This window comes from Hordeum vulgare, chromosome 2H (assembly GCF_904849725.1).
Source record: "Hordeum vulgare subsp. vulgare chromosome 2H, MorexV3_pseudomolecules_assembly, whole genome shotgun sequence".
NCBI lineage: Eukaryota > Viridiplantae > Streptophyta > Magnoliopsida > Poales > Poaceae > Hordeum > Hordeum vulgare.
Window position 1 is genome coordinate 456,646,029 of NC_058519.1, and position 18,388 is coordinate 456,664,416.

General features: G+C 41.2%; 2 protein-coding genes across 2 annotated transcripts; both read left to right on the forward strand.

Annotated features, from left to right (window-relative positions):
• Positions 1–11,507: 11,507 nt before the first annotated feature.
• Positions 11,508–12,328, forward strand: LOC123428151. The gene is made up of 2 exons (XM_045112316.1): positions 11,508–11,860; positions 11,896–12,328. Exons 1-2 carry the CDS (start codon positions 11,508–11,510, stop codon positions 12,326–12,328), a joined length of 786 nt encoding a protein of 261 aa, XP_044968251.1.
• Positions 12,329–15,279: 2,951 nt separating this feature from the next.
• LOC123430247 (cytochrome P450 77A4-like) lies at positions 15,280–17,266 on the forward strand. The gene has a single exon (XM_045114122.1). It carries the CDS (start codon positions 15,328–15,330, stop codon positions 16,936–16,938), a length of 1,611 nt encoding a protein of 536 aa, XP_044970057.1. The 5' UTR covers positions 15,280–15,327; the 3' UTR covers positions 16,939–17,266.
• Positions 17,267–18,388: the final 1,122 nt, after the last annotated feature.

An 18,388-nucleotide genomic window follows, 5' to 3' on the forward strand; every position in this document is an offset into this window, starting at 1 on the left:
TTTGGAGAAAATATATCCCGACTACTCCTTGAAATTGTTTTATATCATTTTCCAAAAATCTATTTCCTTTCACAAGATGAAGCCCAATGATCCTAACTTTGATAAATATCTATTTGAGCTTCATGATCTCACACGTGCTAAAGGAGATTTCATTACCATTAATAACATCATTGTTGAAGCCATTCACATGCATAAACATGAACATTTTCATAATCGATATTCTGATCAATCTTTTAATTCTCGTGACGAGGACATTCCATCTGACGATGACAATGTGGAGCATGGCTATTACGATGAAGACGAGAAACTTGACATCGAGTATGAGAAGACCATGAGGATTCTTAGTCTTATGGCAAACATTAGAGACTACATGGCCAGAGAAAAGGAGTGGATACTTGACAGTGGATGCACCGATCACATGACCGGAGATAGAGACATGTTTCATGAGATCACACCAAACAATGGACCACGAAATTATGTGACCTTTGGAGACAACTCCAAGGGTAAGGCAATTGATCTCGGTAAGGTGGCCATATCTCATGATAGTTCCATTAAAAATGTCATGCCTGTTGAATCCCTTGGCTACAATCTTCTTTTCGTATCTAGACTAGCAGAATTTGGCTTCAATGTGCTATTTATGAAACTTGACTGCCAAGTGTTTCGTAGCGACAATCATGACATGGCCTTTATTGGATTTCTTAGAGGTGATCTATACATTGTCAATTTCACTAAAAAATCTAAACCCCGTACATGTCTTATTGCAAAGTCTTCTAAAGGTTAGTTATGGCATAGAAGGCTAGGACATGTTGGTATGTGTAATCTTGACAGTCTTATCAATGGTGATCATATTCTTGGTGTTAAAGATGTTATATTTGACAAAGATAGACTCTGTAGTGTTGTCAAGCAGGAAAACAAGTCGGTGGAAGTCATTCCATAAAGAACATCATGACTACTAGAAGGCCACTCGAGCTGCTTCACATGGATCTCTTTGGTCCTAATGCTTATAAGAGTCTCGGTGAAAATTCTTTTGGTCTAGTTATTTTTGATGACTTTTCCAAATTTACGTGGGTGTTCTTTCTTGATAACAAGTAATGGGTACAAAAGATCTTGTAGAACTTCGCTCAGAAAATCAGTTTGAAGTGAAGATCAAGAAAGTTCAGAGCGACAACGAATCAGAGTTCAAGAACAAAAATGTGGATACTTTTATTGATGGAGAGGGTATCTCACATGAGTTCTCGGCAACGTACACACCTCAACAAAATGGAGTTGTTGAGAGGAAGAACTGAACTCTCATAGAGATGGCTAGATCGATGATTGACGAATACAAGACGCCAGGACACTTTTGGGCTGAAGCCGTGGAATCAGCTTGCCATGCCATGAACTGACTCTACCTACACAAGCTTCTTGGTAGAATGGCATATGATCACCAATAAAAAAAACCCAAGTTGGATACTTTCGAGTATTGTGCTCTAAGTGCTACATTCTTGATAAGCATCGTCGTTCTAAATTTGCTCCTAAATCTCATGAAGGTTTCCTACTTGGTTACGGATCAAACTCTCACACTTACCGTGTCTACAACAACTTCACTCGAAAATTTAAAGAGACGGTAGATGTGAAGTTTGATGAATCTAATGGTTAGCTAGTCGACCAATTACCAAATGATGTAGGAGATAAGGAACCTTCAAAAGCCATCCAAGATCTACACATCGGCAAGATTCGTCCCATGGAGGTTAAGGAAATCACTTCATCAACACAACTTGAAGCCCCTACTTTGCGTCAAGGCGAACCAGAAAACGGCATGGAGGCATCCACAAGCGGTACACGACATGATGAAGAGGAGGAAGAAGTACATCGTGATAATCCACCTCAACCTCCTCACCACCACCTCAAGGAGATGACACCTTCAACGACAACAAAGAAGAAGATGATGAGGAAGCTCCACCATCCAACAGGGAAAAGTTGTCATGAGTTCGAGCAAGAGTGGACAAGGATCATTCGCTAAATCAAATCTTCGGTGACATACAAACTAGGAGAACCACTCGCTCTAAAACTTGTTTAGCTAACTTTTGTGAGCATTACTCATTTAATATAGCATTGAGCCTTCGAAGGTAGAAGAAGAACTTCAAGACCTAGATTGGGTGAATGCTATGCACGAAGAACTACACAACTTGAGGAATGAAGTTTGGACACATGTGGAAAAGCCCAAGGACAAGAACAACATCATTGGTGCAAAATGGGTGTTTCGGAACAAGCAAGATCAAGATGGTCAAGTTGTACACAACAAGACACGTCTTTTAGCTCAAGGTTACACACAAGTCAAAGGTATGGACTACGGTGAGACACATGCCCCCGTTGCTAAACTTGAAGCCGTTTGAAATCTTATCACTTATGCCAATCACCATGATATTACTCTTTACCAAATGGATATCAAAAGTTCTTTTCTAAATGGTGAAATTGAGGAGGAAGTTTATGTCAAAGAACCTCCCGACTTTGTGAACCCTAAGAAACCAAATCATGTTTATAAACTTCGTAAAGCTTTATATGGTCTTAAGCAAGCCTCTAGAGCTTGGTACGAATGTCTAACGAAGTTTTTCATTGAAAAGGGTTTTGAGATTGGAAAAATTGACGCAACCTTATTCACTAAAAGAGTTAATGGCGAACTATTTGTGTGCCAAATATTTGTGGATGATATTATATTTGGATCTATTAACCCTCAATTTAGTGACAAGTTCGAAAGGTTGATGTCACAAAAGTATGATATGTCCATGATGTGTGAGCTGAAATTCTTCCTTGGTTTGCAAATCAAACAAACGAGAGACGGTACATTTATCTCTCAAACCAAGTACACTAAGGACGTAATCAAGAAGTTCAACATACAAGAGTGCAAAGGTATGAAAACTCCCATGCCTACTAGTGGACATGTTGACCCTACTAAGGAGGATAAACCAGTTGATCAAAAGGTTTATCAATCAATGGTCAGTTCATTGCTATATCTATGTGCCTCCTCTCCCGGTAACTTGCTGAGTGTTTGCATGTCTGCCCGATATCAAGCGCCACCTAAGGAGTGTCATCTAAAGGCTGTGAAAATAATTGTGAGATACTTGATACATACACCAAACTTTGGCATATGGTATCCCAAGGGATCTACTTTTAATCTTGTTGGCTATTCCGGATCGGACTATGCTGGAGACAAGGTTGATAGAAAATCCACCTTGGATACAAGTCAATTTCTTGGGAGATCTCTGGTGTCTTGGTCATCCAAGAAACAAAACTCGGTATGTTTATCTATAGCCGAAGCGGAATACATTGCCGCTGGATCGTGTTGTGCGCAATTACTATGGATGACGCAACTCTTAAAGATTATAGCATTCATGTGAAACATGTTCCATTGTTGTGTGACAATAAAAGTGCTATTAAAATTTCCCATAATTCTATGCAACATTCTCAAACTAAACATATTGAAGTATGACATCATTTCGTTCGTGATCATGTTGGTAAAGGAGATATTAATCTCAAGAATGTACGTGCTCACAAACAATTGGCTGATATCTTTACCAAACCACTTGATGAGAAAATATTTTGTCATTTGATGAGTGAGTTGAACATCATTGGTGCTTCAAACTCGTGCTAGACTCACTTGGATGCATGCAAGGTCATGAGCTTACTTGATTATTCCATGACGCTATTGATATTACACTATCTTATATCTTGGAAAACTGTGCTCCCTTGTATTGCATATAATCTTTCGTAGGTACTTGTAATAACTACACTCCACAAGATTGTCATCAACTCACATCAAAAGCAATGTTGCCATGGCTAGTGGAGTGGATTGGACAACCCAACCACCCAGGTTCAAGTCCCCACGGGCGCGAATTTGGGTTCTTATTATTTCAAAAAAACTCGCTGTGGGGGGTTTCCCTTACAGTTTTCCTTCAAAAAAAGCAATGTTGCCATGGCCAAGTATCAACAACCCTTTCTTCGAGATGAAGGAAGAAGGCAAGAAAATCATATTCTTGACAACTATATGATGATAACGTTCACTCTTGTTATTTGGATATATTATGTTCTTCCTTACATGACTAACCAATGTAGGTGAAAAGTGAAACAAAATGACAAGGATAGCTCCCAACTCAAGATGATCTTCATCAACATTGAGTATCCACAACAAGTTCATCTACATGCCATGTCATCTACATCATTCGAAGGTATGTACTCATATCCTTGATATAGCTTTACACCAAATAATGTGGTAAAGAAACTCAAGTGATATGAAGACATTAAAATGCTTAATAAAAAAATGGTAACCCCATTTTGCGCTTAATGATGAGTATGACCTATGATCAATCATTCTTGCTTGACTCCTCAAGTCAATATACTCTAATATAGATGACCTAGTCGCCGCCCAACATCTAGATGAAGATTCTTGTATGGTTCGTATTTTTCTTGCATGCTTTCTTGGAACCACTCAATTCTCATCTATATGTATGTATAAACAAAAAAATGTTTTCTCTTTTGTTTTTCAAAACTTTTGGATATTTTCCGTCTAATTGAGTTGAGAAGTTAAATTTTTTATTGCAACTCGGTCTCTCCGATATGGGAAACTCGGTCTAACCAAAATTTCCCAAAGGCCTAAGATCATTCTCGGTCCTACCGAACCATATTGCCTCAGAGACTCCAAATTCTATAACCACCCACGATCTTTGTGATTTTCTTAGCAATTCAGGATATTTGCCAAAGTGGGAGAAACTTCCTAGTGATCCCCTAGTTTTGTTACTTCCTCAGTTCTTATTGATCATTTCCATTTATGCCAAAGGGGGGCATAATCTTGTTATCCCTAAATTTTCAAAGGGGGAGATACTTCAGATCATCACATAATACAAGGGGGAGAATAATCTAGGATCCCTAACAAACAGGGGGAGAGAAATTGAAGGAACCCTTATCAAAGGAAGTAGAATCCAGGAGCCCTTACTCTCAATGAACCCTTTCTATATGACCTTTTAGGAAATTAATGCCAAAGGGGAGATATACCGAAGCTTCTAAATGTTTCTACCCTAAGGGGAGATATACCAAAGGAGGAGATATATCAAAGCCTACACATTCAGAGGGAGAGATACCATTAAGGGGGAGAGATATAAAAGGAGAAAGTTTTATTTGCATTTTATTTTGCCTACTTTGGATTGAACTTGTCTCACATTACCTACTCCCAATATCTAGATGCTATGATTCAGGGGGGGTCTTACATATTCATTCTTAGGGGAGAAATTTATAAATATTCTTGGAGACATATCTATCATCAAATTTTGTTTTCAATATGTCTTCAATATCTTGGTACTTTTGAAGCTCTTTGCATCTTTACAACAGAATACTCTTGTGTTATCTAACATTTGTTTTCCCAAGTGCACTCCTACTCCTAAGATGCTCAAGAACCTCAAGGTAAGCATCTGCATCATATACTTGTTCAAGATGATCTCTTGTCTCTTGCACATATTGTTTGCAAGGGTGAGTCTTGAACATAGAAATCTTTCATTCACATATGTTTGATGCATATAGCCAAGATTCACATGACTTGTATTGTCCTTTCTACTATGTGTGTTCTCATACAATCCAAAGGAAACATCTCTTAAAAAGTATTGCACACATTTAGGGGGAGCTTGTATTAGTCATGCATCTTTCAAAGCTGTCGTATTCTACTTCTTATATTTATTTCAAGCTTTGATTGTATGTTTTCATCAATTACCAAAAAGGTGGAGATTGAAAGCACATATTATCCCTTGGTGGTTTTGATAATTCATGACAACATACATTGTTTCTTGGACTAACACGTTTACCTACTACATTTCATGTATAGTCCATAGAGATGCATTGGCTAAGGATTGTGTGGATAAGCCCCAAGGAAGGAAAGGAATAGGATTGGCCAAGCTTCAAACAAGAGGACTCTACATTTTATATTTGTGAGAAATCACTTTTCAGTCCATAGGAAAGCTAATACTACTAAAAGGGGGTTGAGTAAGTGCTTAGATATAGCCACCAAAAATATTCAATCATTCTCCCACAAAATTCTTTGTCCAAAGCCTAAACATGAAAATCAGTGCCACCAACAATTTTCACTCGGCCCTACCGATGTTTCCACAAACAAAACCTTTGCCAAGCTTTAGAATCTTGGTACCACCAAATTTTACTTTGGTGCCACCGAAAATCAGTGACCAACTTTCTGGTCTCTCGATTTCAAGAATCAGAATTTCCGGGTTTAGAACCGGTCTCACCAAGATCTAGAAACTTCCCTAGGTCACCATATCGGTACCACTAAGATTCCTATATCGGTCTCACCAAGAATTCAAAAGTTGCCACATTTAGTGCAACTCGGTACCATCGAGTTGGGAAATAATGTTGTAACGGTTGGATTTTTGAAGATTCCTATATATACCCCTCCACCACCTCTCATTCGCATGGTAAGCACTCAGAACACACACACACACACACACACTTGCCAGATTCATTTTTCTAAGAGAACCTACTCATGCGTTGATATCAAGAGATTACAATCCATCCACTAGAAACTTGATCTCTAGCCCCCAAGTTTCTTACCACCCAATCAATCTCTTCTACCCATGGAAAATTTGCGAGACAATGATTAAGTGTTGAGGAGACTATATTTTGAAGCACAAGAGCAAGGAGTTCATTGTTCTATCGTATCTATTACCTTTTGGAGGGTGGTGCCTCCTAGATTGCTTAGGTGTCGCTTGGGAGCCTCCCACTTTGTTTTGTGGAGTTGAACCAAGAAGTTTGTACGACCAAGGAGATCGCCTACTTCGGGAAGATCTACCCCGAGTGGGGCTAGTCCTTCGTGGACGTAAGTCATGGTGAAATAGACAAGGCCGCTTCTTTGTGGACCCCTTGTGTGTGGAGCCCTCCATGGAATCTCGCAGCCGTTACACTTTGTGGGTTGAAGTCCCTAACATGGATGTACGATGGCACCACCTATCGGAACCACACCAAAAATCACCGTGTCCATCTCTGTGTTTGATCTTCCTAAACTCTACTCCTTACTTACATGTGCAATGTCTTTACTTTCGTTGCCATATATGTTGACTAGCATGTGTAGGGTGCACTAGACTAGTTAGAATTGCTAAAATCCACCAACAACTAAAACTAGGAAAAATCTAGGTTTTAATTTATGCAAGTAGTCTATTAACCTTCCCCCTCTAGACATCCCTTTTAGCGATCCCACACTCGCGTTGATCCTGTCTTAGATCTGCCTCAATATTCGTTATCTTCAGCGGGGCAGCACATAAAATCTTGTGTGCTTGCTCCATTTTGTTCCCTCTTTTCTTCATCTGGAAATTTTTCTGCGCTAGGAAACTCATGAAAAATATGATGATTAGTCAAAATTGGATTATTATCATCATTTGCACCCTCGTGATCAAGCCCAAAGAGGGATGGTAGCATAAGAAGAATCTCCTGACGTAAGAGGGTACCAACATTAGGATGGAGTTTTGCAAAGGGAAAGACAGTTTTGTCAAAAACAACATCACGAGAGATATAGACACGCCCACAGGCAATGTCAAGGCACTTAAATCCTTTGTGTTGTGCACTATCACCAATAAAGACACATTACTTAGACCGAAACATGAGCTTTCGAGGATTGTATAGATGGAGATTTGGCCAACATGCACAACCAAAGATACGTAGTGGAGCATAGTCTGGTTTGGTATGAAAAAGACGTTATGTGGGAGTTTCGTTATTGATGACTCGACTAAGTAAGATGTTGATGAGATGAACAACCGTTAAAAAGGCTTCATCCCAAAACTTGAGGGGCATAGATGCAGCACCAAGAAGTGCAAGTCCTACTTGAAGAGTGTGTCTATGTTTGTGTTCAACGGAACCATTTTGTTGATGAGCATGTGGGAAAGAAACATGACGAGAGATGCCTATATTTTGAAAAAATAATTTAGCTTCTTGAATTTGCCACCCGAATCAGATTGCGTAGCAATTATTTTGTTATTGAATTTGCGTTCAAGAAGGGCTTAAAAGTATGGAACACTTGAAAAACATCGGAACGTTTCTTAAGGAGATAAATCCAAGTGTAGTTGCTGCAGTCATCAATAAAACTCATATAGTATGTGTGTCTACCAGCGGAAGAGGGAGCGCGCAAGAGCCCACACAACATAAAATATTAATTTCAAGGGTTTAACACGCACGCTAATTGAAATAGGGTAAGGCAACTGATAACTTTCTGCTCTTTGGCAAGAATCACAAATGGTTTCACAATTTTGCTCACCAACAAACGGGAGTTTATTTCTGCTAAGAATTTGATAAACAATAGAGAAGGAAGGGTGGCCTAAGCGATTGTGCCACATTTCTGAAGAAACTCTAATGGCTCCAAAAGCTTGCATATTGAACTTGAAAATTTGAGGAATCAAAGGGTAGAGACCATTCACGCATCTACAGTGATAGAGCACCTCCCTCGTTGTGTGGTCCTTGATAAAAAAGAAATGGGTATGAAACTCTATGAAGGAACCATTATCAAGAGTAATGCGATGAATAGAAGCAAGATGTTTGGATGCACTAAGAACATGTAGGACATCTTTTAGGAGGATATCACGGTGTGATATTTTAATGATAGAATTGTCAACGTGACTTATCATCATACCTTGACCATTTTCATTAGTGTTGACTTGATCATGGCCATGGTATTTCTCACGCATAGTTAACCAGTCCATGTCGAAGGTGATGTGTTCATTTGCACTGGTATCGGCATACCAATTTGTGTCCACTCCATAGGACATGTCGGCGGCCGTGGCAACCTTATTTGTCTCCTGATTATCTTCATAGCGCCAACACAAATATTTTGCTATATGATTAGTTTTCTTAAAAATTTGGCATTTTCCATCATACTAATAGTACCACTTGGAAGTTGTCGTTGCCCGTAGCCGCCGTCATAGCCACCTTGATGCCCTTGATTGTTGTTGTAGAAGGGGTGCCCTTGGTGGTGATCATGGTTATTGTTGTGGTTGTGGCCACTATTGGTTTTATTGTTGTTGTAAAAGGAGCCGCCGCCTTGGTCGGTTCGCTTGTTGTTGGTGTTGTCGAAGCCGCTGTCGTTGGGGAAGCCGCTGCCGTTGTGGAAGCCGCTGCCTCCATTGCGGCCACCACCACCAAGAGATTTCCCTTGCCACCGCCGTTGTGATTCCCCGCAACCATATTGACCGAGGACTTGAAGCCACCTCCGCCTGATCCATGGAAGAGCTTGACCCGTTGGTCAAAGTTTGACAACATTACGAACAGTTGGTCCACAGAGATGGGTTCAACCCACACACCAAGGGTTGAGACAATAGACTCGCATTCCATGTCCGAACCGGCAATGATGAACGAGATAAGTTCCGCCTCACAGATGGGTTTTCCTGCAGCTTCAAGTTCGTCTCAAAGAAATCTCATATACCCAAAATAATTGGAAGCTAATTTTGAGCCTTTGTGAGCATCGAACAAAGGGATTTGGATATGAAACATAAATAAAAGTGGTCGGATACGTAGTAAGGCACAAGACAACAAAGAAATAAAGAAGAACATAAAAATTCTAAGAAAGCATGAATTAATGACACCAATACACTTTAAGAAAAAATTGAAAAAGACAAAAGACAAAATTTGCGCACAGTTTACATAGAAATTGCAATTTTCAATAATATGCAAGATTTAACATATTACATTGGAATTTGAGGAAAGAGAAGTTTCGATCAAATGAATTAGCGACATTTGTATTACCCTTAAAGAAAAGGAAACAAAAACAAGTAATGACATTTTCTAAGGAAGAATGAACTAGTAGCATCGGTAATAAAAAATAACCCATAAAGTGACCTTGTAAGAAAAATAAAAATTAAAAAATAATGAAAAAAATTGCCCACAATTTTCATAGAAATTATATATTTTTTAATACGCGGGAATAAGAATATAATAATTCAGTTTCGAAAAAATTAAGTTTCCCAGGAAGGAATGGACTAGTGGCACTCGTATTACCCATAAAGAAACAAAATGAAATAATGAAGTTTCTTAATGATGAATGAATTAGTGGCATTATTATTACCTTTTAAGAAGAAGGAAAATGAAAAGCAAATAATAAACTTTCCACACAATTTAATATTTACATAGAAATTTGTGTTTTTTATAATGTGCAGGAATAAGTATATAATGGTGCATTTTTGGAAAAATATTTTCTCTAAGAAGGATTGAATTAGTGACATTGCTACTATCCTTAGGGAAGAAAGAAAAGTAAACAAATTTTTTACACCGAATAAAAAAGGTGAAGTTTCTAAGGAAGACTGAATTCGTGCCATTGATAATACCCTTGAAGAATAAAGAAAGAAAAAAAGACAAAGTTTACATAGAAATTGTGCTTTTTAATATGCCAAAATAAGAATATAATTAGACTTTTGGAAAAAGCAACTTTCCTAAGATGAACTGAATTAATGCAATTGTTACTATCATTAAAGAATACGAAAAGTAAAGCAAGAACCAAATAATGAAGTTTTAAACAAAGAATAAATAATTGGCATTGATATTACCATTTAAAAACAAAGAAAATAAAAACAAATAATAAAAAAGTTCCCTCAATCCGTAATATAAGAGCATTTTTTACACCTGTGTAGTGTCAAATTTTTTGTTATATTATGGAAAGGAGGGAGTAGCACACAGTTTACAAAATAAAAATAGTAAAGATTCCAAAGATATAATGAATTAGTGGCATTGGTATTACCCTTTAAGAAAAGGAAAAGCAATCTAAACAATATTACAAATTTAGCCCAACATACATAATAAGTTTGTTAAAAAAATGCAAATTAAAGATATGATTTGTGAAATTTTCATAAAAAACAAGTTTCCTACGAAGGAATGCAATAGTGGCATTTGTATTAATCGTAAACAAGAAAGAAAAATGAAACAAAACTAAACAAAATTTAAATAATACAATTTTATAAGGAATAGTGAATAAATAGAATTAGTGTTATCCTTTCAAAAATATGAAACAAATATTAAAAAAAACTTGCATACCAATTTGCACTGAAAAGTAAAAAAAAGTAGAAACATATTAAAAAAATAGAAAAACTGAAAACAAATGGGGGAAGGGGAGAGTTGCGCTGCACCTGATAATGGGCTTTGGCCTGTTAAGGAACCGAGTGGCCCAAATATATGGTTAGTTGGTCTAACACAACCAAAACAAAAAAATAAATGGCACGAATCACAAAGCAAGATCAACGACATCCAAAATCGACTGTCATAAAATAAAGTTTCAGGCGCTTGTATTCACCTAAATTGTTACGTAATCTGTTTTTTTTTGGCGGTTGAGCTACTTCTTTACCTAATAATAAAGAGGCTATTGCTTCCGTCGGAAAACCCATCGTGATATTTTTATAAAAAATTCATGTAATATGAAGACATCACGTATCCATCCAGCCCTAGCGATCTCGATTTTCTTGCTATAAGAAAAAAGAGACAGAAAGCCCCAATTAACGATCTTGATGGCCGCGTCTGGCTCTACCCGCCGCCGCTCTCAATGGCCGGATCTCCCGGCAGAGCTGCTGGGCCTCGTGCTCATGCGGCTTTCGTCGCACGCCGACCGCGTCCGCCTACCCGTCGTGTGCTGCGCATGGTGCTCGGCCGCAAGGCTGCAGCACCCGCTGCTCCCTTGGCTAGCCCTCCCCGACGGCACCTTCCTCAGCCTCCCTGATGGCGCCGTTCACCGTTTGCCCGTCCCGGACGACGTCTTCTTCGGATTCTCAGCCGGAGGTGCGCTCTTCCTCATGCATGAAGACGGCATCTTCTCCCTGGTGTGCCCTTCCTCCGTTGCGACCGTCGATCTTCCCGAGCCACGGTTCTGGGCGGCGGCGACCTGGCAGCAGGGGCTAGCACAACATGCATGGCGTGGACGTCGCCTGCGCACAAATCCATCGCCAACATTGCACTCTTCCAAGGGAAGCTCTATGTCCTTACCAGAGAAGAGGAGCTACATGTCCTGGACGCCGGGGATCCGCACATCACAAACATCTGCTGCATACACAAAACACTGACCCCGAGCCCTGAAGATCATGACCTCGACCGTATATGGAACTGTGATTATTATGGCCCTGACATGCACATACGACCGGACTACCTCGTCGTGGCCGGAAATCAGCTACTGAGGGTGGAACTAACTACCATTATACCAGCAACAATATGTCAGCCATGGACTTACCAGTTCCATGTCTACGAAGCGGCAGACCTGAGCTGCGGCGATGGACGGTGGAGGGATGTCAGTACGTTGATGGGGGCGTGCACTCTTCGTCAGCCAAAGCTGCTCTGAGTCGGTCCCTGCTGCTGCTGGCAACCAATGTGGCCGCACCGGAGTTCAAGAAGACTGCATTTACTTCGTGTCTAAAAATGATACTCCCTCCGTTTCAGTTTATAAGTCCGGCACGTGTATCTAGGTCGTCAATTTAACCAACTTAATTAGAGGCATATATAATAAAAAAATATCATTAGAAACTTTAGATGTTCTATTTTCTAATGATATAATTTTTATGTTAAACAATATATTTTATATAAGTCAAATTGACGACCTAGGTACACGTGCATGCCTTATAAACTGTAAGGAGGGAGTACCATGTCCTGGGACTCGTTTAGAAACACAAGTCGTGAGAATCCCTTTCTTGACTCCAGTGTCTACAACATGAGAGACCGGATAGTATCACCTCTGCCCTTGGAGACATTAGCGGCATCCACGCTGAGTACGTGTGATGGTATGTGGGCTCCGGCTTGGCTTTTTTCCAAAACTTGATTTACGCCTTATAGTGATGAGGACATAGTTCTATATATAGCAACCACATGTCCATAAGCCAAGATAGTTTATTGTTCCATATATTAATATTTCTCATTCACGAACACTCCTGTCAATGAATTATAGCGTGCAACACTGATACATCCCTAGGATCGACTGGCATCTGTTTCATGTCCGTGGATTGCACGGAGCCACGGAGCATGTGCGTGCGGTCAACAACAACAATACAATGATGGACAACGTCTAGGAGGTTGACGACATCTAGATGAGTAACTCGAAAAATCTCTCACCTAGAATGTTGTAGGCTTTTGTTGGTGTCGATTGCACGGTGAAATCATCCTTCACAATGCACGGTTCAAGCACTTGTTCGTCATGCACGGTTCAAGCACTTGAGTCAGCACAACAAAAATAATTCTTGAATGCTCATTTTGCAATTAGACCAGTCACCTTCTCACATAACTCTTTTGCCACCCAGGACACCCACCTTATATCTTACTCCCTCGGTCCTTTTTAGTTTGCATATAAGTTTTGTCCGAAGTCAAAGTATCTCTACTTTGATCAAATTTATAGAAAAAATTATGAACATTCACCATGCCAAATCAATATTGTTAGATTATTTACGAAATGTAGTTTCATAATGTATATATTTGGTATTGTAGATATTGATATTTTTTAATATAAATTTGGTCAAACTTTGTAAATTTTAACTTGACCGAAATCTAATACGCGGAGTATAAAGGACCGGAGGGAGTATTACGGGTCAACCGGTCAAAGGAAAGAAGGGGACACTTTGTAGATGGAAGAGGGTGTTGTGACAGTTATTGTAAAGGAAGGAATGAAAGAAAAGAGAGGTGTTGAACGTCGAAAAGTAAACTTGCCTGTATCTTTTCCTCATAATAATAAAAGCACGTAGTGTTTCCGTCGTCCGTTGGGGCACTTTTGCGAAAAAGCCCCTCCGTTTTTTAGGATTCAACCCACAGTCCTTTTGTAAGTCAAGTCGAACCGTTATTTTATGTTTTGCACAAAACCCCCTATATTTTATCCGAACTAACCCGCAGTCCCTCTTTTAAGTGACTATGAACCCTTTTTTTCAATTTTACATAAAACCCCCTTCCGTACGATCAAATTCTAATCAAGGTAGCCAGTTGACCTGTAGCATACACCTAAGTTAAAAAACATATAAAAAGGTTTTGCAGGGAATCCTCGCATGGGCCGGCCCAAGCATAGGCACCAACTATACTACGCTCTGCTCGGTGGAAAATAAACAGCACGCCCATTTGGGCCAGCCCATGGGCGGGGGCCTGTTTTTTAGTTTTTCAATTATTATTTATCTGTTCATTTTTATTTTTCTATTTCAAATAAATCAATAAAAACTTTAGAAATTCAAAAAATTATATTTACATAAATGTTTGATAAAACATAAAATGTTTGCGAATTCAAAAATTGTTCGGGATTTTTGTAAAAATGTTTGCATATTAAAAAAATCTTAATTTTGGAGAAAACATTCGTGAATCAAAAAAAGTCTATCATTTTGAGCAATTTCTTTAATGCAAATAAAAAAACTGTTTCATAATTCAAAAAATAAATTATTCGCCAATTCACAAGAAAGTACTTGAAAATAGTTCGTAATATAAAATTTTGTTTGGATTTTTTCAAAAATGTTTATAAATAGTAAAAAATGTTTTCAATTTTAAAAATGTCCCAAATTTGTAAAAATGTTCACGAATGATCGAATGTATGTAGTTCAACGATAATGCTTCTGAGTCTTTCAGATTATATACCTGAGTGAATTTTGAAGAATTAATTGTCCGGGTGGATCGAAATATTATAGTATATTTAAAAAATGTTTCTTGAAATTCAGAATAATTCTTTGAGTTATCAAGTTTTTTGACAACCATGATATTTTTAAAAAAAATATGAACATTGTTTCAACTTGTGAATTGTGAATAAAATTGAAAGAAGAAATATTTTCTTTCGTTTATGGACAAATTTTTGAAATCATGCTATGAGATATGAACATAATGTGGCCATCATCATTGAAGATGGTATTTTTTTTCTCCCGTTGCAACGCACGGGCCCTTTTGCTAGTAATCTTTCATAGGTGCATGTAGATGTAGGATTACGAAAAATGTTAGTCCCTCCATCCACAAATATGATATGTCTAATTTTTTATGAATCGGATGTATATAGAAATGATTTTGTGTTATTTATTCAATTTAGCCTGTATGTAATTTATAATAAAATGTCTAAAACATTTTATATTTATGAAAGGAGGAAGATGCTATTGTGTGGACAACTGAGCACTGTAGCATTGCGATGCGGGCAGGCTCCTCGAGTCAAGCATGGTCGGTCGGCTAGCTAGGCGCCCAACATGAGGTCATTGAATTCTCCAACGACATTTGCCACCTCCCATTTACTCCGGTCCTCCCTCCGGCCTTCCTATAATATCTGCTACAAACTCAGATCCTACTCATAGCCACGCACTAGGCCTCTCCATCTCGTCGAGCACTTCATTAATCGCACCCATGTCCATGCAACAACAACAGCAACAACCGACGAGTGCCAACCTTCTCGGCGCCATGCCTGCGTCCTCTATGATCAGCATCGCCTTCACGGCCGCCGTGGCTACCGCGGTCTTATTCGTCGCCGTCGCTGTGGCGAGGTACAACCGGAAGTACAGGGGGCTGAGGCTCCCGCCCGGCCCGCCCGTGTGGCCCATCGTCGGCAACCTCTTCCAGGTCGCCTTCTCTGGGAAGCTCTTCATCCACTACATCCGCGACCTGCGGCGTGAGTACGGGCCCATCCTGACGCTGCGGATGGGGGTGCGCACGCTCGTCGTCATCAGCAGCGCCGAGCTCGTGCACGAGGCGCTCGTCGAGAAGGGGCCGGAGTTCGCCAGCCGCCCCGCCGAGAACACCACGCGCAACATCTTCTCCTCCAACAAGTTCACCGTCAATTCCGCCGTGTACGGCGCCGAGTGGCGGTCGTTGCGTCGGAACATGGTGTCCGGGATGCTGAGCACGTCGCGTCTCCGGGAGTTCCGCCCGGCGAGGCTTCGAGCCATGGACCGGTTCGTGGCACGCATGCGCGCCGACGCCGTGGCCTCCGCCGACGGGGCCTCCGTGTGGGTGCTCCGCAACGCGCGCTTCGCGGTGTTCTGCATCCTGCTCGACATGACCTTCGGCCTGCTAGACCTGGACGAGGAGCACATCGTGCACATCGACGCCGTCCTGAAGCGCGTGCTGCTCGCCGTCGGCGTGCGCATGGATGACTACCTCCCGTTCCTCCGCCCCTTCTTCTGGCGGAAGCAGCGCCTGGCGCTCGCCGTTCGCCGCGAGCAGATCGACACGCTCCTCCCGCTCATCGACCGCCGCCGCGCCATCCTCCGTGACATGCAGCGCTCGCCGCCAGATCCCAACGTCGCCGCGCCCTTCTCGTACCTCGACTCGCTGCTCGACCTGCACATCGAGGGCCGCGAAGGCGCAGACGATGAGCTGGTCACGCTCTGCGCGGAGCTGATCAACGGCGGCACCGACACAACGGCCACTGCCATTGAGTGGGCCATGGCGCGCATCGTGGACAACCCGTCCATCCAGGCCCGGCTCCACGAGGAGATCATGCAGCAAGTCGGCGACGCCCGGCCAATCGACGACAAGGACATCGAGACCATGCCGTACCTCCAGGCCTTCGTCAAGGAGCTCCTCCGAAAGCACCCGCCCACGTACTTTTCGCTCACCCACGCCGCCGTCAAGCCTGGGAGCAAGCTCGCCGGCTACGACGTGCCCACGGACGCGAACCTGGACATCTTCCTCCCGACCATCTCGGAGGACCCCAAGCTGTGGGACCGTCCGACGGAGTTCGACCCGGACAGGTTCCTAACCGGCGGCGAGACCGCGGACATGACGGGGTCCGCGGGCATCAGGATGATACCGTTCGGGGCGGGGCGGCGGATCTGCCCGGGCTTGGCCATGGGGACGACGCACATCGCGCTGATGGTGGCGCGGATGCTGCAGGAGTTCGAGTGGCGCGCGCACCCGTCGCAGCCGGCGGTGGACTTCAAGGATAAGGTGGAGTTCACGGTGGTGATGAACCAGCCGCTGCTGGCCACGGTGAAGCCCCGGAAGATGTCGCTCTGATGCACGTGCATGCATGCATGTGGATCGGGGGTGGCCGGCAGTCGTACTCGTACGTCTCTCGATCGTACCTACGTACGTCCAATGCATGCATCGCAACCACTCGGGCCGTTAGATCAGCACGTAAAGCCACATGTGCCAGTACCATGCCTACCGATTCCAGCATTATGAAAAAGTGTCCTAGTGTGCTATAGATATATATACCTTCTGTAGTCGTGTATCTACGTGCACGGTATACAGACTTGTATTATGTGTGCGAAGTATAGCACATTAACATATGCAGCACGCGAGTTTGTATGATTTTGAATTGAAGAACTTATTTCTATTTTCATGGATGCTCCTACCAAGATTTGTTCTTGCTATACCCTCACCGTTTCTTTTCGAGGAGTCGCGTAAAAGCACTACCAAACCATTAAAGAAAGGATTAACAAACATGATCGTTTCTCTACGCCCCTCATTCTTTCAGAACGGACGGTCTTAGAGTGACGACTTAGCAAACCTTTACTTCTTCTATTGATCCACTTCCTACACCCACTCTTATCTCTTCTCTAGAAAAGGTATTGTTTGCACGCGTCGGTTATTTATAAGAAAGCCGTGCATACCAAGAATAATGACCTTTCTCTTTTGGTTGCACGGTTGTTTGATAGTGGAAAATTTGTACGTTGCCACCTTGCCACGTCGTATAGGGAAAAGTTGAGGGGCACGCATCTGCCCAGTCCTTGTAACCCGTACTAATGCACACTAAATCTAAAAATTTCTGTTTCTAAAACTTAAGATATTTTCGTTAGCTCGTACCAACTTTTGTGATTTCGCCGCTTGTACCAAATTTCATCTGTCCACTATAAAAAATTTAAAACTCATCAGTACGTATGAGAATGAATTGCATTTGAAAGCCCTTGTCACTGAAACATCAATATGGAAACGAAACATATTTTAGAATTTTGGTTTAAACGTTTAAAAATCAAAAGCAAATAAATAAATAAACAATGCCTCTCTATCGTAGAGCGTGTCCGATTGTTTGAAAATAAAATGTTGTATATGTCAATTATACACTCAGATATAATTGTTCTCATATTTTGTAAAAGCTTGCAATCCATATATGTGATCTGAGATGCGTATATGTAGTGGATCTTACAACCATTTCGTTATTTGCTTGTTGAAATTAAAAAAAAAATCACCGGCCGACATGTCCATGTTCTCTATATATTTATGCACTTGTATTTAGGACATCTTCAACATTAAACCTTAAAATTCTCACATACGTCCAAATCAAGCTTTATGGACATAGTTTGCCATCCAATACAAATTCATATTTGTAAACCGGAAGCGTCTTTTTGTCCCAATATGAAGGTTTATATCATTCAAACTTTCGCTATGCATGTAGGACACTGACACCTCTTGTGCACTCAAATCCTCCTTCCGGACCACTTTTCTAGCACTCCGTCTTTGCTTC